This window comes from Centroberyx gerrardi, chromosome 7 (assembly GCF_048128805.1).
Source record: "Centroberyx gerrardi isolate f3 chromosome 7, fCenGer3.hap1.cur.20231027, whole genome shotgun sequence".
In the NCBI taxonomy this organism is placed as follows: Eukaryota; Metazoa; Chordata; class Actinopteri; order Beryciformes; family Berycidae; genus Centroberyx; species Centroberyx gerrardi.
The window spans coordinates 12,830,729-12,855,960 of NC_136003.1; the positions used below are offsets into that span (position 1 = coordinate 12,830,729).

Genomic DNA, 25,232 nt, shown 5'->3' on the forward strand with positions numbered 1-25,232 from the left:
GCTTTCTTGAATACAGTAAAGCCTAAGCTTTTTAATACCATCCTTTTCTCTATTAGTTATATATTTTTTCTTTTACATTGTAATGTGTCTACTTGGAAAAAAGGGTAACTACATAAATCTTAACAATGGAGTAAAGATCAACACAACCAACTATCCTACATGAAACATGCATGACTGCACACATATTACATTCTCTTGTTTAAAGACCACTCGCATTGTATTGTGGATCTTTAATGCTCCATTAACTCACATTTTCACATCTACCAAGTCACATGAGAGCAAGCTAATGTAAAGCACATTACAATATAATCCAGAAGATAATTAATGAGAACTTGAGACTGATACAATTAAAATTATTCAACAGAGTTTATTAACCCCACCCCACCCCACAGGTACCATAACATTGTGTGCGTGTGTGTGTGTGTGTGTGTGTGTTAAATGTTATTGAAGTGATGCATCTATTCAAACAGCAGTCACCATTAGTGTGTGGCTACAGGTGTTTATGGTCCAGCTATTAGACAGCAGAGTTTTTAAGTAATTTGGTGCAAGTCCAAGCCAACTCTGAAGTCACAAGTCTTTCAGGGTTTACTATAAATCTTCATAATTGCAAGTCAAGATGCAAGTTAGGGCTGCACGATATATCGTTTCAGCATCGTCATCGCGATGTGCGCATGCGCAATAGTCACATCGCAGGACGTGCCATGTCAAGTAAGGCAAATTAACTCAAACACGTCATGCTACAACTTTTTTGCTGCTTGATACAAAAGGAAAACTCGCACGGTTCTCATTTTCCATGACTAATCTACAAGAGAAGTCTGTCTGATATAACATAATTTACTCCGATTTCAGGGTTTGTTATAGGGCTGCACGATTATGGCAAAAATCATAATCACGATTATTTTGATTGATATTGAGATCACGATTATTTAACACGATTACTCATTGACTTTGGGAACATCATGCATTTATTGAACTTTTAAAAAAAACCCATTGGATTTCTTTGAACTTTAAATATAATTGAACTGAAAAACAAAGAAATAAATGCAAATAAATAAATAAATAAAAGTTAAAAAAAATGAGATAAATAAATAACTAAAATAAATAATATATAAAAAATAAATAACACCGACTATGTTGTAGTGCACTGTCACAACCTACTGCAAAATATTCAACATATTGGTAAACTATATCTCTATATTCTTTCAGTCAGTCACTTAGTCAGGTAACAGAGGCACCTGACTGACTGATGTCGCATCACATCACGTCTGTAATTTGGGGTCTCGCGGTGTGAAAACAAAAGTGAAACTTAACATACCACAGTCAGTAATGGGGATTTGTAGACAGTAACTTGTCTTCGCTGCCCTACAGACTTAAACGGTAGGTGACTTTAACGTTACCTCGTGGTATTTAAGTAACGTTAGTGGAATTAGGTAATTTAACCATGTCGCAGTGCTTCAGTGCAATTGAACACGCACCGTGGGTCTGTACAGTGTTTCCACACCAATGATTTTTTTTTTTTTTACCTTTCCTGTCGACCAACGGCTCTCTTTCTGTCATCTTCTACCAAGGAAGGTTTAAAAATAAACGGAGAAACGCGCCGGCCGGCTCTCTGTTACCGACTCCAGCTGAAACTATACCACAGCATGTTTGGGCTTTGGAGGAGGGGCGGAGCGGAGCGCACCGTTGCGGAGGAAAGGGGTGCGCTGGATTTACAACACAAGACAAAACGAGAGCAACATTGCTAAACGGAATGAGGCATAAAAATCGTTTTATCTCGATTTTCTTGTTTTCATAATCGTGGGAAGCCAAAATCGTAATCGAAAATAAAATTCGATTAATCGCCCAGCCCTAGTTTGTTATAAGAGTAGCGTATGTTACCTTTCCAGCTTTCGCGGCCCTGAACCGTAGTTGGGAAGCCTCTGGTGTTGTGCTAGCCTATTTTACCTTAGCCTGGCTCGTAGCTGGTAACAAGCTTTTTACTAAGAGTCCGGACCAACTCTGCAGTGGAGAACTGGCACTTTATTTCGGTACAGCAGCGGACATAATGCACGGCCTCTCGGTGACGCTCTAAGCTCTTTTCCCGCTAACTATGCTAACTTTACTCACTTAGCATCCTGCAACTCACTCTGGCTGCGGCTAAAAACACACTCACTTCCTACTACGTCACCCGTGCAGGTTACCCACAAGGCCACCTTCTTAAAGGGGCAAGGCTTGATAGAGCTATTCAAGTCATTTGGTGAAAATTCCTGTATTTTTTCATATCTGCGATATTTATATATCGCAGAAAAAAAAAATATTGCAATGTCAGTTTTTTCCAATATCGTGCAGCCCTAATGCAAGTCTTTCAGGTCTGTGAATGCTGACCATGCCCATTACAATGGCATGGGACCAGTAAAGTTCTACGTAATAGGCTAAATATCATTTCAAATAACCCAAACACATTTTTGGCATTCAGTCGGCAGCTTGGCCCACTGTTTCACCTCCACCAATCAGAACACGGCTTCGCTTCACCGTTCTAATTGATTATGACATCATTGGATGGAGCTGGACTCTGCTCTACCAATCAGAGCCTGTCTCAGCTGCACTGATGACATCACAATCAGAATTCTGACGTGTTTGGTCGCAGCAGCTCAGGGCATAAAAGGCCTTGTTTGAGGTCTTGAGCTTCATACCTTACCACGGTAAGGTATGCTCCCCTGGGCGCTGGTAAAGCTGATGCTTGGACTGCGGCAAGAGGCTCTCTTTGGCGGTTAGCGAAGGCAAGCTTCCCTGAATTTCCCTAATAATCAAGTGCTGTCGTGTCGTGTCGTGTCGTGTCGTAGGCCCTTGTCAAAGCCCACAGTAAGAGCTTTAGCAGGGGCTCCAGGGAATGCGGTGGGTGCTGCTACTCCTGTTGCTGCAGCAGTCCCGTTAAGCCAGGTGGTATTAGTCAGTAGTGGCAAGCAACAACACTGCTGCTGCTGCTGCTGCTGCTGCTACTACTACAGCTGCTGCAGCAGTATAGGCCTAGTAGTGGTAGTTCCAGTAGTTCTCATTACAGATATGTGAAATATTTTAAAGTAGCATTTTGGCTAGTCATAATGTAATGTAATGTGTAATTTAAGATATCTTTTATTACATTATGACTAGTCTTAATGCTAATTTAAGATATTTCTCATTTCATTATGACCAGTCGAAATGCTAATTTAAGATATATTTTATTACATTATGGCTAATCAAAATGCTAATTTAAGATATCTCATTACATTATGACTAGTCAAAATGATAATTTAAGGTATCTCTAATTACATTATGACTAGTCAAAATGCAAATTGAAGATATCTTGTATTACATTATTACTAGTCAAAATGCTAGAGGTATCAAACACAAGGCAGCGTCTAGTTTGGGATGAGGTTGGGATATGATTGGCATGCTTGGTGATTGATGACATGGGTTAGGGTTAGGGTTAGGGTTAGTTTCGATAGTGAATGTCCCGTATCACAAACAAACTGGATGAATGATGACGTGGCATATGAATTTGGCCGAGCGCCAGGATACTGTGCGTCGGCCGTATAGGATTCAGTAAAAATACAGTACAGAGAATATCACCGGTAGATCCTGGACCTTCATTTGACCTTCATTTCAGGCTTTCAGGCTATGTGACGTGGTGCGCTTGCAGCGTTCCAAAAAGTCATGATCGGGCCAGAAAAAAAGACGCGTGCGCACCGCGACCGCAGCGCTCTCACTTTTCAGTGCATCTGCAGTGCGCCTACATTGAAAATAATGGATTTGCGCGCCCAAAAGACGGCGCATGTGAACCGTCACTTTTATTGACAATTTTGCCTACTTTGAACATTGGAGGGGACGCATCCCCCCCGCTGATTTTTTTGTCAAGCAATTCAGAGTCTGGTGTTGCTTCAACGGAAACAATCAAGCCAATCAGCGCCTTTGTGAGCGGACTAAAGTTTGAACTGTTCATGCAGCGGTTTTTCATTGCTGTTTAGGCAGAATAATATTTCTTGAAAATCACCCTCTTAACGAGGATGATGACGAGCATTTAGCGGTACATTTAACAGTCTCTGAATGAATGTTCCCTTCGTGGGGTTGAGTCCATCTGACCGCAGCCTTTTCAGGCCACATGTATGGGCTTGCTTCCCTCGTTCAGTGCTTGGGCTGGTCTCTGTGTGGATGAGCCATTGTCTCTTCCTACAACTACTGAGGGTGACGCATACGTAGGGAGGTTAATTTGGTGCACCTGGGCCACACCTGGCTGTCTCTGCCTCTCAACGGGCGCTTAATCCTCACCCCGGTTGCTAGAAGCTAGCTTTCCAACCCTTTACACTCTCCCCCATTTTAAAGTTTGTCTCCTACCAGTAGCAATTGTAACAGTAAGGCTGAGTGTGAATAAGGGAAGGGAATAAGCACTGACATATGGGCAGACCAGGCGTAAGCAAGCTTACTTCTGCACCAGGTGATTTCACTGATTAGCACACCTTCAAACAGAGAGGAGGAACTAATCAGTGAAATCACCTGCTGTAGTCTTTGGTTGGAACGGAAACCTGCATACTTTTGGCTCACCCTGGCAGACAGGTGAATACCCCTGGCCAGATCAGATTAGTCTTTATCTTGCTCTGCCTCTCTCTGTAGGGATCTTCTCACATCGTTGTGTCTGCCTGCCACCTCTTGTGGTTCTAGTAACTACGGCCCATCCTGAACTTCCTCCTAGTCCCGAGTTGTCTCAGCTCCATGGACTGATTTTGAGAAGCTTGCTGTGGCACGTTGGATCCTTGTTTCTGAGGCCTCACAAAACTATAGCAGGTGATTCTGCTCCAGAGATCATGCTGGTAGGCATACTCTTTCTCATCAGAGCTACCCGTTGTTGCTTGTCTCTGTCTTCTCTCTTTCTTTCCTCATCTCTCCCTCCATGGGGAATTCTTCCAGGGCCAAGTTTTTTGCTTGTAACAGGAGATTCCTGTGAAGCTCACACAGAGCCTTATTACCTCTCGCTGGCTGTACTTTATATACTGGCCCCCAGTCTTTCCACAAAACAGTGCACTACCTTCTCCTAGTAGCCGCGCATTTTACCTGAACCTTGTCCTTCTGAGAGATTCTTCACTACTCTCTGCCTGACTGGAGAGTAGCACCTCTCATGGATCTGTCATACTGTTTCTTGCCCTTTTCTGACGATTCTGACTGTTGTCAGTGGCAATTTGGTATGCAGCTCTCATGTTGTCTGGCCACTTATCTGCAAAAGTCTGATGGTTACATGTCTCAGATTTTTTCTTGGGTTTGCAAAGCAAATCGGAAGGTAGCGTAGGAGCTCTTCCATACAAGAAAACTTGCTTGATGCAGGCACATGTCTTTTTCACATAGTACTCTATGTCTTGCTGCTTGCTGGGTGAATAAAACCTTTCGCGGGCAAGCTGGATCACCTTGCCCCAACATTCCCCATGTCGTCATGAAAACTCATGACGACATGGGCAGTTTTCAGTTTGTCAGAGTGTGACATCAATTAGGATTGTCCTCATCCTCGCTATTAAGTTGTAATGCAGGTGCCCAAGGAATCTTATTTCCTTGTGCCACTGTGCTTCCTGTACTCACTTCAGGCACAACCTCTGGTGACATTGTTTTGGAATGCTCACCCATTTAATCTTGAAGGATTACTTGGATATGTTGACAATGTGTCGGCATCTGCATTCATCTTTCGTGGCCTACACTTGATGTTTAATTGAAAGTCTGCTAACTCGCCAATCCACCTGTGGCGAGAAACATTCAGTGTCACGTACTCAGGTCATAGGTTAAATGGGTTATCATATGTGTAAATAGTCTTGGACTTTATCACAAATGGCCCATTTGAGTGCCAAGAACTCATGTTTTCGAGAATGCCAGCAGTAATTTCTCTCAGCAGGTGTCAGTGTCTGTGATCCGTATCCAATGATTCACAGTTTGTTGTCCTGGTGTTGGTATAGCACCACTCACTGTGATCCATCAACTTTACCACACAAGTCACATGATCAGCAACCACTTGTGATGGCCCTGTTTGAACACTCTGATGATGACACTGCCACCTCAGTGTCTGTCACAAATTCATAGTCCTCTCCAACAGCTGTTGGTGGTGCTTGCAGTTCATCGATGAGGTCACATAAGGCAATCATGCGGACTGTCCTGTAGTAATCTGTGCTCCTCAGTTCACTCCTCAGGTCAACAATGAGATCAAAGAGTACCCACACCTGGCATGTCCTCTCCCACTTTCTCAACGCATGAGGATTCAAGCTTGTTCAACACGTCGGTTTTGGCAAAGCTGGTCAGTAGATGAAGCTGCTGCTGACTGTTTCACCGTAGTTCTCACAGAGCGACCACATCTGGCGCACTGGCCCAGGAAGCTGAAAATAAGGACCCTGTAGTTATTAGCACCTTTCCATAAGGGGGGGGGCTAATACCGGATGAGCCCCCAGATTTTTTGGGGGGGAGGTCACAACCGGTGGTTAAAATAGAGGAGGGATTAAACATGAGCTGGTGCTGCTTGGCCACAGTATTTATTCCTCAGTTACGCTGCCTGGGTCGGTTGTGACATCCCTTGTAGATGGAAGCACCCTCTAGCAACCTGTCTGCATAATAGACTGGCACAATGACTAATTTGTGACTCAATGAAACCCCTCTAGGTTAGTGATGAAAGAAAAAACAAACACCACACAGACTACACATACACACACACACACACACACACACACACACACACACACACACACACACACACACACACAAACATGAATCAGCCAAGGTAGCCTGTCCGTCATCAAACTTTCTTGAATATTTTGCCCCACAATTACACATGTTATCATTCTCTGGTATATCCATCATGCCATGATGATTGGTATAGTGTCTGGCAGGCGATACGGTCATGGCCATGGCAGTGGCAAGTTGAGGAAATGCATTAGCCTCTGCTCTGCCCGGGCCCAGCCCTGACACTGTCTTTCCCCCTTCGCCATCTCTCCCTGTCTGTCACAAATGCACACAAACACACACGCTCATGCGCACGGCATACTCAACGTGCCGTGACTGACTGAGACTGTGACTGCCTGCCTGGCCTGTACGAGCTCAGACTCCCAATCAGCACGTCTCTCCTCCTTTCTCTCTCCTCGCTTTCTTACCTCCCCTCTCCCCACTTCTCTCTTCCAATTTCCCCTATCTTTCTTTTTCAACTTCCGAAGTCACTCACCTGTCTTACCCTCCCTTAACCCCTTTTTCTACCTCCTTCCTGAATCTCTCATCCTTGTGATATCTCCGACTGTAACCTCCTCTCACCTCCCTCCACAGGCAGTGCTCCAAGCCCGCTGTGGCCGCCCTTATGACAGCTTTGTCTCTCCCTCTGAGAGCTTCTTCTCTGTGTTTGTGTGTTTGTATCTCTCTCTCTCTCTCTCTCTCTCTCTCTCTCTCGCTCTCTCTGTATCGCTCTCGCACTCTCTATTCTATTTCTTTCTCCTTATTTTCTCCTCCCTTATTTCTTTCTCTCGCTCAACCAATTATAGGGATGCTCCCAATATGAATACCATATTTGGCAAAGCACAAATAATAGTGAATATTTGTTCCTTCGTTGTGTTTTCATATTCAGAAGTTTATGCTTATATCGTGGAGAAAATGTTCCACTGAAAAGAACTTGACTGGCTTTTCTCATTGAACTCAGAGGAGAAGGAGGCGGGGTTTGTTTGTTTCTCAGTCAAAAGTGAATTATCTCTTTTTATACTTTATTGATACATCATTGTAAAACCATGAATTGAATGCTTAATATCTCAGCAATAGCAATGACTACAAGGAAAAAAAAACTTTTGACATTGCATTTGAAACAGATTCATCCAAATACAGATACAAATCCAAATAATTTTGGTTTGTTGAGCAAATACAGATACAAATACAAATCTACCTCTCTACTGTACCTCTCCGTCTCTTGCCCTTGCCCGTCCTCGCTCATCGTCCTGATGAGCAGCCCTGGTGTGTGTGTGTGTGTGTGTGTGTGTGTGTGTGTGTGTGGGGAAAGTGTGTGTGTGTGTGGGGAAAGTGTATCTGTTTGGAGGAAGAGTGGAAGTGCAGGAGAGATGGAGAGATTGGAGGCCTAGTTATTGCTTTCGGTCGCGGGGAGCCTCTTTAATATACGGGTCTGGAGGCCAGAGGGAGATGTCAGAGAAATGTTATTACCTGGGTCTTATGAATAGCCCCAGCTGGGGGAGGAATCTAATCAGACCTCTCACCAGGCTTAATTCTACCCCTAAACCTCATTTGATACTTGGTGGCATAACTGCATTCATATCATTTCCTGGAAGATTGACGATGACTTGTCGGTTCCAATAAGCACATTTGTATAGTAATGGTTCTTTAATTATTTCCTATATCAGCTATCACAAAGTTGAAGGTGTAGCTAAGCTGAATGTAGGATCTGTATCGAACTAAGTCCACTGCTCTGCAGTGAATTATATAGTGGGTTTTTTTAGCTGATTGGTAAAAGTGTACTCAGTGCAATACTGAATATATTGCTGATTAGCGATATCGTATCTTTTTACCTGCAGGACTTTTGTTCTCCTGAAGCTCCGTTTCCCCCAGTAAATGCCTCTAGGATTTGGCTGGGCAGCCCTCCCAGCCCTTTCATCCTCCTTCCCAACTCTAGCATCCTGGCCTGGGCCTCCAATGCCAGCTCCTTCACCTCCTGGCCGCCCCTCAGTGCACTGCGGCTGCTGACCTCGCTGGAAGGCCAGTCGTGTGTGGAGGCATGCCAGAGTGCAGGCCTGATCTGCGAACCAGCCTTGCATCGCTTCATCAACATTAAGGAGGCCTTTAGCGCGTAAGATGCCTCTTCAGTTGGATACTTTGCAATAACAGTTGTGGTGTTTCATCAGAGTGATGGGTGCTCAAAATGTACTTCTAAACATGGTATTCTGGTGCTGAGCCCAATTTCTGGCTAATACATGAAAGTGCACATTGTAAAATCTAAAACACTGAAAAATCTGTGTCTGTATACTGTACTGCAATTTATATTGCAATTAAAATTTTCAGCAAAATAGTCACAATATGATTGTCATATTGTGCAGCCCTAATGTAGATTAATATGGCCCATGTTTATTTTTTCATTTGTTTCTACTGTACAGCAAGTCCGTGGAAACACACTGTGTAGTAAATCACAGTGACTTATATGTATTTCTTGGTTTAAAAAAACATTCGTAATGCAACATAATTGTAAGGTACCATGCAAGGCACTATGCACTAGCCACTAGACCATGCAGCCATTCCTTGAAGATGGTAAAGAGCCCCCATTAACTAAGACCAGGTTCCCCTAACAGGTGACTGTTAGGGGACAAACCACAATTCATTTAAATTTTTAATGTTAAAAATACATGCCAATGTATTGACACAAGGTTCCTCCTAAGTAAAGGTGATATATAGAGCTGAAGGGAGTAACCGCTATCAGGGCTTTGTGGCAATAAAGGGGCTGGAGTTGAAGGGACCTGGGCCCCGGGCAGACGAGGCCTGTAAGGCACAGATAACTGGCTTAACAGTGGTGGAGCGGCCTAGAAGGGAGGCCAGGAAATGCTGGAGGCATGTGAAACACTACAAACAAATATCTAGTGGAGATGGCCAAAGGCCTGACACAGCAGAATATCACTACATATGTTCAGATAGCAGGCTAGCACGAACCACACCGTATCATTATGAATATCTCTACACACCTCTGCGCATCTCTAAAATAAATGAATAGCAATAACACAGCAAACCAGGGTCCCAAAATGGGGAACGGGTCCCAACGCTTGCAATGAGCCCTTGCAACCACAGCAAATCATCAAATATTGCATATTGCCCACATGAATATTTAGATATTGCACATTGTCAAGACGGCATGAAGACAAAAACAAATAACGCTAACAGGCCCTTTAACCTTAAAAAAAAAAAAAGACATTTAAAACCACATAACATTCACGCATTGCACAAAACCAAAAGCTAATATTGAAAGTATTTCTACCTGCTACAAACGAAAGAAGTGGGTGACTGGAGACTACAGCAAAATGGGAACAGCATGAATAAAACTGTCTAGGATATAGAAGTATTTGTGCTACAAGTGAAGCTACTGCTTGGCGATAAAGGTATAATACTAAGAAAGCTGGCGTACCACACAACGTACTACAATGGCGTGCCTGTACGGCATCCACCAGCTCTCCCTCAATACTGCACTCCTCACTTAAAACAAGGCTGTAGGAAATGCATTGCCTTTCATTAGCTCTCTGTGGTCTCCCCAAAAACTCTATTGCCAAATTGCTAAGTGTGACATGATTGTAAGTTAAAGCATACACGCAATCACCAAATACTCGTACGCATAGAGTATGTACAAGGCATAGAGAACAACGCTAGCTCCCTCTGTCCCTACATCATTTCCCTTCACTCCCCAAGGCCCTAGAGGCATTCCTGCTACATTTAACATTAGACATATTACGTGAATAATAGTTGATACCCTTTAAACTTTAAATAATGAATGAATGGGAATAATTAATTAGTATAATTATTCCAGGAGCTTTAGAGCTACAGTGTAAGTGCACCATAAAGTCTGCCCTCCTCCTCTCTCTTTGTTTCCCAGGCTGGACCTGCAGTGTGAGGGAGTGGAGTTGGAGATGAACCACCTCTTCCCTGCCTTCTCAGCAGAACATGCTGAATGTGGCCTGCAGAAGGATCCGCTGCTGTTCAGCTGTGCCGGCGCCAGTGCCAAGTACCAGCGCCTTTGCCCCTGCAGGGACTATCGCAACGGCCAGGTGGCACTGTGCAGGGAATGCCTATGACCAGCGGACGACCTGGCGGATGGAGACTCTCCCTCTCATGTCTGGCTGGACTGAAGTACGCCAGGCTGTCCCAGGAGCCCCTCCTTGAAGTGGGACAAGGGGATTCCATGGTGAAATGATGCATAAATGACACGGAAATAAGTCTAGTCCTTAGTCTAGACCTGAGGCTCAGTGCCATTGTGCAGAATCCAACACAAAATGGCTGCCAAAGTAGGCAACGTGGCAACCAAGGAGGTTTTATAGAAGATCAACGCTTCTCAGGGAATTGCATGATTGTACTCTTGTTCTGGTGGGTTTGAAGCTGCTTCAGTTTAAAGGTTTACATGGGTGCATTAGGACCAGAGTCTTTACAAAAGTAATGACCACATGTGTCATTTGACGGATCATTTAGACTAGTAAAGAAATCACGAGCAATCAAAAAGGAAAGCCTTGTTAAAAACGTTGCAATGCTTGACTGAAACTCTTAAGTTCTCACAAGTGTGTTTACTCAGTGTTGTGTATATACTTATCATTGTGGAGTTTGGATATTTGTACTAGATGCACCCAAAGCCATTTACAGTATGTTGAGATGTACTATTTTCCATGTCCTGTAATGAATATATTTGTACATAAGTGTTGTTTAATAAAACACAGGAAAATTGATGAATTTGATCATTCTTTGTTATAGGACGTGTGTTGAAATGATTATAATTCATTGCTTTTCAGCAAGTAGAAAGAGTCAATTAAATTGTAAGATGTCATCAATCAATTTTTGGTCAATTTCACAAAGCCAAGTGTAGGGAAATATCCTAATTACTTCTTTCAGCGTTGGTGATTTATATGCAAGCGCTGCTGGCTCAGACTCATTTAGTTTATGAAGCAGTACTTGGATACAGGATGACTATTGTGTTCGTGTTGCCAGAGGTGCGTATATTCCTGCATCAACATTTTGGATGTCTTGGCTCCTGCACCGCTCTGACTGCAGTAGAGATTTATCTTTCTCCTGAAGAAAAGATGTCGTATTCTTGCCATTCTCTATAGACCCAAAATAGGACTCTATAGAGTCCTATTTTGTGTAGTAGTCATTGCTAATTAAACATATTGTCTTTGATAACAAAACCATTTGTCTCAAGTACAGAGGCACAAGTGGACCCAGAGGCAATAAGAGATGAGCAGCAGTATTATAGCCACTAATGTGAGGTAGTGACAGATAAAATCACAGCTTTTCCAACTTACCAGATCTAAATGTTATTTTGGCATTTCCCTCATAAATCAGGTGCCATATGATTGTGGCCAGACAGATAAGGCCACAGGGTTTGCTTTTATGGACTAGGCTGGTGCTGGCAAAAGGATAAATGCCATCCAAAGCCTCAGGGAGGCTGAGGAGGGTTTAAGACTGAGGAGTGCTGGATTGAACATAGCCCCCTAGTTCTAGCTCCATAGAGTACCACAGGGCTTATTACAAACCACACAGCTGGGTTTCCATCCAATTATGCTGTATCTGCTTAGGAAAGGCACAGTGGAATTGGCAAATTACAATAAAATTTCTTCAAAATTTACTCTCAAAGGTTTTTGTGCTCGCTTGAGGCAATAGACTTTTTGTCAATAAAGAAATTATGTACTGTAGATAAATAGCAATGGAAACGCATTTATCAAAATGGTGTAAAATATCCACCATCACCTCCCGACGATGTCATACACACTGTTGCTGCCATGTTGTGCTTGTACAGTATGGCCATTAGTTTGTGCATTAGAATATTGCCATGTGTATTTCTGTTTTTGCGTCTGCAGACAGCATAATATGGTCAATATTAGCTGACAGTACAATAACAACTTGCCCAATATTGAGCAATTCTTGATAGACTTTCTATTTTGCCATGGATGTGTTTTTACATGGTCATCAACAGGAAAGTTCAAGTCCATCAGGGTGAGACACTCCTCTCCTCTATACCTGCTGGGCGCGATCAAACTTCATCATGGCGTACAGCATTTTCTATTTTATTCGGGGTTCTTTGTCATTTGTTTGCATGGACTGATGTGATACAGTTATGCACAGTAGGGCAATACATATAGCTTAATATTTTTATGAGACAACACATAAGCTGACATTTTATAACAAAGCACATTGTTGTGCACAGTGTGCTGTCTGTACTTGTTTCTGGTTGTGCTGCATTGTATGATCTGCATTCAGGAAGCCTATTCATTTGTTTCAACCCAGCTGATGGTCATGCACCAAATTCACATTTTATTTTTTGCAGCATTTCAAAAGTTCACTTAATATTCACTTCACAGTTAAAAGGAAATAGTGTGCCGGTGATAAACCTCTCTTCAACTTGGTGACCGCAGTCAGACAATCATACATTCATGCACCCAATCAAGAAACGCTCTGTCAGGTAAAGTTGCCATCCAAACGTTCCTCTGATTCATTCCTCCCTGCTATTTCTTTTCCCTCTGGTTCTCTTGTATTGCAAATTAAGATTTCGGTGCCATTTGTGTTGCATCTCTCCTCCCAGCAGGTAAGAGAGAGTTCCACCATCACAGCAGGGGGGAATACAGAAATGAAAAGCTGAACCCCCAGGGCCCAGAAACACTGCGGATGTCTACCAGCAAACTTGCAAAGCCCTCAAGCCTCAACTTAAAAAGTAAAGCTCCTTCAACAGACAGCGCTGCACTTGTACCCACTCTGCACACTTCTGACAGATTTCTCTTTTTTTTTTTTTATCTCAGATGGAGTGTGCTATCACCAGTGTGTGCTGGGCTCTCCACAAAAGGTTTGGTGGCAGAGAGTCTTCCGAGACGAGCATAGATATTTCTCATGACTAACATCCTGCGTGGCACCGTAGCAACATTGCACATGTCCATTGTTATTTGTAATCCGTTTCTCTCTGATGTTTGATTTTGCCATTGTTGATCTGTGTGGACTGCATGGAATTCAAAGTATTGATGGGAGTTGCATATTCACCGCTTTTTCAAGCCGCCTTTACAGATGGAGTTGTCTATAATATACACAGAATGGCTGCAATGTCACCAAAGTCATTATCATCTGAGCTGCTGCTCCACTGAAGCTGAAACCCTCCACTAAGATAAGAGGATTTTAATGAGACATCCTCAAAAGACAGAATTGGAATTTGCCAGTTTTCATTTAATGATGGTGCTATTGTCACTTAAGACTGATAGAAAGAGCATTCAAGATGTGCCCATTTCCCCTCTCTTTTATTATCTCTGAACTAATATTAAACTTCCTCTTGATCTGCAAAAACCAAAGGAATAGGAATATGGAGTGTGAGGTAGCAGGGGGGTGGAAAAGTAGTCAGGAAGGCTTTGAACCTTTTTGGGCCGTGGCTGTTTGCCTCCTTTTGTGGCGGGAACTCAGGTGTCGAAACCAAAACCTCTGAGATTTAAAGTTGTACAGCATAGAAAAAAAGAATATCAATGCTGGAGTTTTCTGAAATAGTATATTTATTTTAGTTCGTTTTGGTTCCTTGGGGGCAAGAGCTACAGTGCTGCACCTACAGTGAAGTAGTTTTCTATTGAGCTACACAGAACTGAAGAACTACGAGGCTCCTCTCTATTTCAACGATTCACCACTTAAAATGTTACATCAAGTTCCTGTTAAGAAAGGATTAACACAAGTAGGGACTGGCACAGACTGAGAAGTCAATTTCTCGCATCTAAAGTAGATATAGCCGAAACCAACCGATGGCTCTCTTACAGCCTGCAGATAAAAACTATCTCTCAATGTTCTCTTTGCAGGTGTTCGTCCTAACAGCCTGTTCAACCCCAGCCGGATGCCCCCCCCACCCTGTTATGGATCAGTCTGAGTGTCTGAGGGTCTGCTTGAACTCTCAAAGGCCACAGGTCTGGCTCAGCCAGCCTGCCGGTATAAAGATCAATTTTACCATGCAGCATTCAGTTGACGATGACTCTCTTCATCCATATTTGATTGTGTATCTATGGCTGGTTTATGCCTATGCTGCTGTAACATGTAATTCTATAATTATTATTACAGATCTGTGTGATGCTACCACTACACTTATTTCATCTGCAAAATCTAAAATCTAATGCTTTTTGTTGTTACATATGGTTATGCGTATGTAATGGGTTGTCCTTATACTGTATGGGACAAAAATCAGTATGAGATATTGCAATGCAGAGATTCATTCATTCAATACACCTGATTCCCCAGTGCTTTTTGACTATAGGAGGAATGGATTTCTGGGAGTGTGTGTGTGTGTGCTAGCTTGTATATGCATGTATGCATGTTATTTGCATGTAATATAGCCTACAGTCACGAGTCACGCAGCGCTGTGAATGTGTGTGTTTTCTTCAGCAGTGAATTAGCAGAGACCGCGGCCATGACACAGCATGATTCATAGTGAGGCGGGCCACCTTTTCTACAGAGAGAGGTCACACAGACGAGGATTAATCACTCTTCTCTACACGCCGCAGGCCTCTCCATTCCCCCCCCCTCACCTCCCCCTCGCCAATACCCTCTCAGATGCAAGACTTTCTCTTATCTATTCTCTTACACTCCTTGTCTTCCCATGTCTCCTTTCCACTACTCTGTGCTTTCTTTTCTAGTGCTTCTCAATCCCTCCAGCTTGTTCTGTTCCCCCTGCCTCCTCCGTCTGCCTCTGCATCAATCCTCACCTCGTTTCCTCTCCAGGAAGGTAGTAGAGGTTAAACTCACCTAAACTGTTTACTCACTTTTTCAATTGGGATTTTTTTTTTTATATCTTGGTGGACCTTCAAAATATTTTCATGGGCAATTATCTGTCTTTTATTTTACTGCAACATCACTGATACTCTCTCTTTTGCTCTCTCATGTCTCTTTGGCACTTTCCACTTTCCAGTGCTGCTCCACATTGATTAATGCATCACACAACCTAACGACTCTTCCTCCTTTTTCAAATGAGCCTGTTGTAAGTGTGTGTATGCACATGCGCAATAATAGGTGTCCGTAGAGAAGCTGACACTCTCATAGACTTAACTTAATGGAGTGTGGCTATTATGACTAAAGCACTGTGGAGCGGGAGAGAAATATTAGCCCATTTGAGTAAATCTTTTTATATCAACCATGGTGCACCGGATAAGTGATGTGTGTCCAGGGAAATAGATTGTACAAATGTAAGTGTGCAGGCTGAAGTTGTAATGATAGAGTGGGTAGTAATCGTACATAGACCTTTGATAGCTGAGAAATACAAAAGATGATCATCTCTCTCTAAAACTGCTACTTGATTTCTCTCTTTTCACTCCCTCACCTCCATCTCTGCCTCCCACTGTTTTCAGCTTCCTGATTAGAAATTAATAAAGGCAAAAATGTATAGTTCAATGATTACTATTAAAGATAAGTGATTACCATTGTTGATCCTGTTACGAAAGAGCTTGTTTGTAATTGCATTGATTATGCTGCACTGATTTGCTGATTATGGAAATTAGTTGGATTGTTTGAGTGTCACTGTTTTTGCGCTCCCCACTCTGCAGTCAACTGGAGCTACTGGATAGGAAATTAATGCAGAAATTGTTAAGTGCAGGCAATACTTCTACTACAACAACTACTAATAATAATAACTATATTTCTATCGCACACACAAAGTTACGAAGTGCTATGTTAAACATGCTCTAGGACTCTGTGCCCATCTTGGTTCAGCAGCCCCAGATGTGTAGCAGAGTAGCACCTGCACCTGAGGTAATGGACCGCTCACCGCTGATTTACAGAGAACTCTGCTGGTGTATGATAAGACTCTCCTGTCTTCCACAGTGAAGTCAGCCTCATTTAAATTGAACCAGAGGCATGCAGGTAGGCATGAGGGGGCAGCTCAAACACAGCAAGTCTCAAATCACAAAGGTTGGCTGTTTCTCAGCTACCTGCCCTCAGGGTGTGACCGAGGGTCTCCAGTTGAGCTGCCTCACACACTCATTAGTATTCAGTTAGCACCCTTCACTGCCAGGTCAGTCAGTCCATAGACGGTGATAGGAGCTTGTTCATATGTATGTTGCTAGAAATCACCAATGCAGTCACTGTTATGATAGTCAGTGTTGCAGTTGAGTCACCAAACCTTCAGTCTAAGTCGACTCTCAGTACTCGATGTTCGAATCCGAGTCCAAGTCCGAATCACCAAGGGCACGTACCAGTCGAGTCTCAAGCCAGTGGAAATCTGAGTCTAAGTCTTTTCCTTGATTGTCCTTTTATATATATATATATATATATATATTATATATATTATTATATATATATATTATATATTATTATTATATATATATATAATATATATATTATTATTATTATTATTATTATTATATATATATATATTATATATATATTTTACATTCGGCACTGCTTTTCGTGCCAGTTAATGTAAAATCCATGTAAGCGAAGCTCACACTACACAGTGGAGCCATCTTCATCTTGACCAGTGATGTTCTCACTCCGAGGCACTGCACGCTCACCAATATGTTACATCATCCAACAGATGATGGTACAAATTTAGCTGAAAAGATGTGTAGCCTATGTCTAAGGTGATTGAGTCCCAAGTTCAAGTCCTCAGCGCGCAAGTCTGAGTCCAAGTCTGAATCTACAACACTGGTGATGGGTACAAGTGATTAAACTCTAGGGGTCATATCCACCTGTTTGACTGTAATTGAACTAGGGCTGGGCGATATGGATGAAAATTTTATGATAATCCTAAGATTTGTATTCAGTATCAATATATCACAATATTACGTATTAGAGCCATTGTAGGTGATGTTTTTTTACCACAGCCAGGGGAGGGGGGTAATATTAAGAGAAAAGCGTGTTATGTTATGTTATGTTATGTTATGTTATGTTATGTTATGTTATGTTATGTTATGAGCTCTACCTTGGCAGTGGAGTGGTGGTTTGGGGGTCCTTCTCCGTGGGAAGGTGGTTGTTGGCCGCCGGGTCAGAAGGCCAGAGATGAGCTGAAGGTGGTGAAGGAGCTGTAGTGAGGCAGGACACTCATCATCAGCAGAATTCATATTCATCTGAGCCACTCTGAGGAAGTTCTTCCCTAAGGAACAAAAACAATCAACCACTGACAGACAGAAATGGCCGAATTCACATATTGACATGTTTCACAGCACAGCAGAAACACAAACACAAGTGAAATCTCTCAGTCCAACAGGATATTCTTCTCTAAATCTCTCTTTCACAAAGATACATTGCTGACGTCTCGTTTCGGCTGCTGTGTCGATGAAGTTAATCTGTAAAGTCCAGACCAGGGGAAATGGATTTATTGGTGGTCTTTCTTAGACATTCACATGTTTATAGGCCTACTGTCAGAGTTTCTACATATTTTCCATTTCAAAATTCTGAATACAAATTTTTGATACTGCCCCCTTTTTGACTGAACCACTGGTGATTACGTCAGGTGCGTTGGCTCAAAAGCGGAGTTGAAAAACACCATCAAAAGGGAAAAGGAGCCGCACACCAGCCAGTTAGGGCATCAAGCATCAAAAAAAGAAGAAGCATTAAGAAGCTGACATATATATATTTTTTTTAAAGGTTCTTTTAATTCTACCCTGCTGTCACACTACAGAAATCCTGTTGGGGACAAAAAACGCTTACCGCTCTTTGTCTATTTTAAATATCAAACTTTTAATAAGTGATAGTTCCCCAGATCATAAGTTAGCAGCTCATCTTATCCAGCCGTTCTGTAGGTGAATTGTTAACACTATCATATTGCTAACAAATCTGTATAGATAATAAATAATACTTCCATTCATCTGTACAAGAAGTGTAATGTGATTTAAGATAATACCAGTGAGTGTTTGGAAAGAGTATTTTGGTTCTTCTGAATTCATGGTATGTGTTCTTGGTAAAATACATTTGCTCCATTTCTAATTAGGCTCCTGCTAACACTGTCATGGCCTCCGGGCAGTTTCTAATGAAATCCAGTGCCACACTCCTACAGGATATTTTGCCCACTTACAGTAAATGGGCAAATTTCACATTAGACCTTTCTGTATGTATTTCACCAGTAATACATGCACTGAGTGGCAGCGTGGAGCACACTGAAAAGTCGAGAGGCCATTCAGCAGCTATTCCACTGAGCAAGTGAGTCAGCCTGGTCCTCAGCTCCCGCTGCCAGCTGGCAGGTGCAGCGGCAGTCATCCAGGCTGCACCTGTCACGGCTCTGTCACACTCCCAGCCTCTGTGCTGCTGCAAAGGCCACTCAATTACAGAATCTATAAACTAGAATCTGTAGCACGCCGGCGATAGGAACCAATCCTCCACCATCTTCCCTGGGAATGAATGGGCCGCTTCTGCCTGAAGAGAAGGACTGTCTGTCTGTGGCATGGCTTTTAGGTAGAGCTGAGTGGCTAGGTGACAGCTTACTGTCTGTCCTGACAACTGAGGTAGATTAGGAGAGTGAGGGGAAGTGGGGGAGAGAGATAGAGAGAGAGAGCAACAGAGAAAGATGGAGATTCTCATCCCTTTTAGACAGTCCATCCACCTTGGTGACCCTGTTGTCTGAGTGGGCTGTCAAGCTGTCTGTGACTAATAAAAGCAATTGGGAAGGAGTGAGAGGAGTGAATGGATGGGGCGAGAAGTGGAAAGAGACTGACCACGCTGCTGAGAAAATGAATCAGAGGGAAAGATATAGATAAGATGACGAATGATTGAAAAGCGGGAATCAGAATCAAGGGAGAGGGATTAGAGGCCCAAGAAGTGGGGATGGGGTGGAGGAGGTCTGGAAAGAGAGTGAAATGGGAGAGAGAAGACAAAATGAAAAGCAGTATATATATATATGCTGTATACTATATGACAGTCTATATTAGGGCTTTGTAGGACAACTTCGAAGTGATCTATGATCCCAGCGCTAAGAACATAAAGGAACAGAGATATCTAATGGGAATCACAGAAAAAACATGTTTTCTGGAATCAGTGCTGTCAGGTCCTTGATGTAAAAGTTTTTGGAGAGATCAAAGGCCTCGTGCCGTTTTACAGCCAGCATGCTTCCAGCCTGCATGTTCTTATGAGTTATTTAGTGAGCCATGGATTGATGCAGAGGGTGAGAGGGCTGGAGAAGGGAGGAAGCTGACTGTGGTTATGTAGGTGCTGTACAGTATGCTATCAGTATTCAACATCAGAACAGGTACAGGATGCAGAGAGAGAGAGAGAGAGAGAGAGAGAGAGAGAAGAAAATGCCACAACAGCATTAAAAATGGCAGTTGGTCTCTCTGCTGCCCTGGAGCTGGTAAACAGAAAGGAATACTCTATGAACGCTTGTACATAAAGGGTCACATTGGTCAAAAATGCCCAAGTGCGAGCTAAATATACTGTATGTCATGTGGCTGCTGGAATTAATCATTTAGACTCATAGAGTATGGCATGTTTTCTTATAATTTTTCCATATTCAGCACTTTACTGAGAGGAGGCGGTGGGAGGGATAGTGGTTCATAGACCTATTTTATAGTGAAAAGGAACAGAGGACTCTCATCTCTTGAAGGCTGGACCAAGATATTTGGCAGTTGTGTTATTTAAAAATCGCAATAGATGGTGGATTGCTTCAAAATCCACCCTCTGGAGGAATCCACTCTCTGGAGGCTCTTTATCTCAGCCCTTTAAATTCCCCAAAACCTCAGTTCATCCCAGGACACCAACCTATCTGCAATTTTCAAATAGACTAGTTGTGAAGAATACCTATCAGTCTGTCTCTATGCTTGATAGAAATACAAAATCATTCATTCTTACCACTGACAGTCTGCTGACAGCAGAGATGACCATGTCATCAATATAGCTGACATCATGACTAATGTTTCAGTTCACTGATAACCTAAAAATGCATAGGTCCAATGGGAATCTATCGGCAGAGTGCATTACAGACAAATATTTTAGATTTGATTCAATGATAATTTAAAAATATGCACACTGCCAGTCAAAAGTTTGGACACACCTGATTGAATGTACTGTGTTTTTCATTATCTTAAAGCCATTTTGATCTGAAGGCTTATGCTTAAATGCTTGAAATTTGTCTCTTAGACAAATATAAATAGTGAAGTTGATGCCTATGTATGAATTTCTTTCCAAAGCCTTTGCCTTTCCATCAAGGCAAAGGGCGGCTGCTTTAAAGAAGCTAAAATATAAGATAGTTTGGATTTTTTGGTCACTGCATAATTCCAATTGATGTCTTTACTATTATTCTAAAATATGAAAAATAATAAAAAAATAAAGAAAAATGTGTGTGTCCAAACTTTTGACTGGTGTAGTTTGTATGGGAATCTATAAGTGGAGCGTGTGTGTTTACCCCACTAGCAGGTGATGCTGGTGATGCTGTAAAGGATCTTTGCCCAGCTTATTTTACGCAGACCCTGCCACAGCTGATGTCCCTGAAGCGGCAGAGGGCCTTGTGCCAAAACGCACATCCTGTGTGGTAAATCATTAAGATGTTTACCCATGACTGAAGATGTTGTTTCTCCCTCGAATGCTTCAGATCAGTATCTCAGCTGAGTGTTAAGAGGCAAAAGACGCTGTTTGATAAATGATTCAACACTCGGCTAATCATTTCCCCTGACTTCCTGGTTGTTGCTGCGGATTGATCCATGACTCAATTGAGGCTTGTGTAATGGAAAGTGTGTGTGCAAAAATGTGCGTGTCTGTCTGTGTATGTGTGTGGGTGTATGTAGGCATGCATTCCTTGGTACACGTGTTTGTGTATGTGTGTGTGTGCATGTGTGTGTCTGTTTGTTTGTGTCCTTGTGCCTGTGTGTGGAGACACTGCCGACCTCTGATGGTGTCCGCTCTCCTTTGATCTCTCAAAATGAGATGGCCAAGCGTTAGAAGTGACAGCTGCAATCTCATGCTGCAGATTGTGCGGAAAATGATAGTGAAGCATGCAATCATGGATGGAGTCTCCCTCACAGTTGCTCCAGACACCAGCCCATATTCCCTCTATTACTGTACCTATTGTTTTCTTTATGAGGGAATTAATTGCCTTGCCTGCTATCTCAGAGTTGCATGGTATATCTGCTGGTGTGAGCAATTCAATAAAATTAGCCACAGGAGTAACTCATTCCACTCTCTTCAGCCACACAAGCAAGTCATTTCATACAGGTTGACAATGTAATTACATGGAATTGTTTCCTGAGCCTGTAGATCTTCATAATGGCTCAGTAATTATTCCTCAGGGACCACAGAGTGATAAGTTAGACTAAAATGAAGCAGGGCAGCTGATACTACACACACTGTATACACATGCACAGTGCCAGCTACCCACATGCATTGTGTGCATAAATGTGTGTTTGTATGTATGTACTGAATGTGTGTTAGTCCAGTACATGTGTGAATGTGAGTGTGTGTGTGTGCGTGTGTGTGTGTGATCAGGCGGTACTGCCAGTGCCTGGTGCCTGGGCGCCTTTGGGGTGAATGAATAAATCAGAGTAGCATGACTCTGTCACATCTCCCCACTATAATCTCCCACTTTGATCTGCCCTAATTGATCTCATTTGAGCTGCTTAAGGTTTTCCTCGGCAGTGACGGACACAGCTGTTGCCTAGCTTGTCAGAGCTCGCTAATTAGATGCCACCGCTAATGCATGACACAAAGTTAACTCTGTCAACATGGCGCGGTCTCACGGCAAGACGTAAAACTATGCAACGTAGGATTGGTATTTGGTTTCTCTGTCTGATGCCACCTGCGACCGGGCGGGCTGTGAAGCTGCCTGTGCAAATCGGTTGCTGACAGCAGAATATTGCATTGAATCCTCCCCAACACACACTGCTGCCCATTCATGTTGAATAAAGAGCACATGTTGATAAATGTGGATATCTTATGCAATATTCTGCAGTGTGGTATGTTTACATGAAACGGCAGGTCTATGAAAAGAGAATAAGAGGAGAATGAGACTCAATCATTGGCTGAGTAGATGAACAAGGCACGGTGCCACATGGCTAAGTGAGGAGTGTTTGGCCGCATGTTGGCAGCCTTGGAGGAGGCGACTGCCTTCGAGTCAAGACTGCCAAAAGGTGAGTCTTGGGAAGCTGAATCTGAATTAAGAAAACTGATTTTGAATTGGGAAACCAAATTTGAAATGATAGATAATAGCTAAATTCAATATTGCATTCAGTGTCAAGCCATGGCATTAAATTTCAAATTGTACCTTACAAATTAAATTCTTTATAGTCATTTATTCAACAAATTCACTTCTCAAATTGAACGGTGCAACATGAGCATGACAAATTAAAGTTTCTGCAATTCAAAGACAATCTCTGCTGGCACGGATCTCTTTAGATCACTTCAGCAGTCACTTCGAAAGTGTGTCTACGTTCCTCTCTCCACTGGTCTGGGTGCAGTGGAGAGAGGAACTTTCAGTCTGTAACCCTCACCTATGTTCTCAGCTCTGGGTTTCTCTGTTGACCAGTAGGCTACATGACAGCAGCTACTGAAGGAGATATATAATCTAGAGATGACTGATCTGGAATGGTGACGGCTTCCTCAAATCCTCAGGATGGCCTCTCCTTTCCACAGCTGCCCTGACTGTGAAGCCTCCATCTCTGTCTCATGTGAATATGAAAGGGCATTGGAAGCATACATCATGATGATTGATTCAGAGCAGACTGTAGGAAGAGTCATTTGTCATGTTGTGCCTCGTCGGAGTCCAGAGCATTGCAATCTGTCTTGATATCAGAAGCCTAGCACATTATGGATTTACTAATAAGCAATTTTGAGATAATAAGTAGCAACTGAGAAAAAAGTGGCCACAGCTGCCAATTCTATAGATACCAGATATTTTTTTGGCAGCCTAGCTGTCCATATCTTCAGGACACTGCAAATGAGATTGTACACTTGCATACTATCTCTCAGCATTGCTTAGCTGTTTTGCTGAGGAAGTACATACTGTAGCTGCCAGGTTTCCTCTGTGTATCTGTGTATATGAACAATAGGCTACACCTTCATGCCCAGTATGCCTGTATAATTAGCCAACAGGCTACGCAAGGCAAGTTCTTCCAGCGCTGACACTGTAGAGCATGCATCTATCTTAATTTGAGTGTAGTTGTGCCAATAACCTAATTACAACAGCCAAGCAATAAAGATATACTTTACTTTGTGTTGTTTTGTTCTTGTTTTCTTGCTCTGCAGAAATGACTTCCCTCACCAATGTGCTTTAAGATTAGACTCATATAAGTATACTGAGCAAAAGCATGCTGCTAATACACTGGGTTAGTGTGTGGGGGTGGAAGAGACCAGGGGAAGAAATCGTTTCACTGTAAAAACCAGGCAGAATATCACAGCCAGCCTTGCATTCATATTGCACCAGTTGAATTAGACAGTTACATGATTTTTGCCATTTTCTTCCCACTCCAATAAAATAGGCAATAATAAAAAATCCCCCAGGTTCATACAGCTCCAACACGAACAGAAATACTTCCTCTGAAATGCATATATTTTGTAATAATTCTAACAGATCAGATTCTATGCACATACAGAGCAACGTACAGGATGTTATCAGGGTGCTGTCACTCATTGTCACCTCCGCCAAGGAGGTAATGTTTTCGGTGCCGTTTGTCTGTTTGTTTGTCTGTTAGCAGGATTACGGAAAAACTACTGGCCCGATTTTCATGAAACTTCGTGTAAGGGTGTAGCATGGGCCAAGGAAGAACCCATTATATTTTGGAGCGGATCTGGATCCGACTCACGAACAAGCAATAATAGCACGAACCTTGGCAGAGGTCTGCGCTCTCTGAGTGCCCTTCTAGTTGTGTTATTGAAGTATGGCTTGTAATATTGGTGATCTAGAAAGTTAAGCTTATTCTTCACTGATTCTAAGTCAGTCTGGAAAAGAGTGTCTGCTAAATGCATAAAATGTGAATGTAAACAGGTTCCAAACTTTCCCAGCTGAACCCAGCATGGAAGGCTGTGTTTTGCTCAGGATCTGCAAACATGCAAACAACGTGCACACACACACACACACACACACACACACACACACACACACACACACACGCACACACAAACACACACACACTCCATCCAATTTAGACAGGTAATGAGAAGGGAGAAGGGAGGTGATGGTAGAGGAACAATGAGGTAACAGGGAGTGACTTAGCTAATGCAACCTTCAACACTTTTATGGGGCGTTTATTTATTATTATTTTTTTACCTTCATTCTATGACTCACCTTGCCCCTGTTGGGACCCAGAATTGGGACTCGACCACAGTCCATGGTCTTGACCCATCGTTTAAAAAACACTGCTTCAGTCTACCTCATCTGTCTCTCTTGTATTATGTATTATGCCATTTCAAAACTATTCTGGATCTTCTGCTGAATCAGACATAATTTTGCCCTTTATCAACCAATCAAAACCCTGCGGTTACAAATAACATTGGACAGTATGGTGGAGCTGTGCGATGTTTAAGACAAGCCTGTCAGTTTGATCCTGCTCCTACAGCACTGATTCCCACCTATACAAGAGAGATGTGCTCTGCATGCCTGGATA

General features: G+C 42.6%; 1 protein-coding gene across 1 annotated transcript in view; it reads left to right on the forward strand.

The window, feature by feature from the left end:
* The window catches only part of mgat5b (alpha-1,6-mannosylglycoprotein 6-beta-N-acetylglucosaminyltransferase B), a 55,964-nt gene extending 44,611 nt beyond the window's left edge, over window positions 1-11,353 (forward strand). Inside the window, exons 16-17 of the mRNA XM_078284509.1 lie at window positions 8,541-8,812; window positions 10,595-11,353. Coding sequence (XP_078140635.1) covers window positions 8,541-8,812; window positions 10,595-10,793 — 471 coding nt within the window. The 3' untranslated portion in view covers window positions 10,794-11,353. The remainder of the gene's footprint in view (window positions 1-8,540; window positions 8,813-10,594) is intronic.
* Window positions 11,354-25,232: the final 13,879 nt, after the last annotated feature.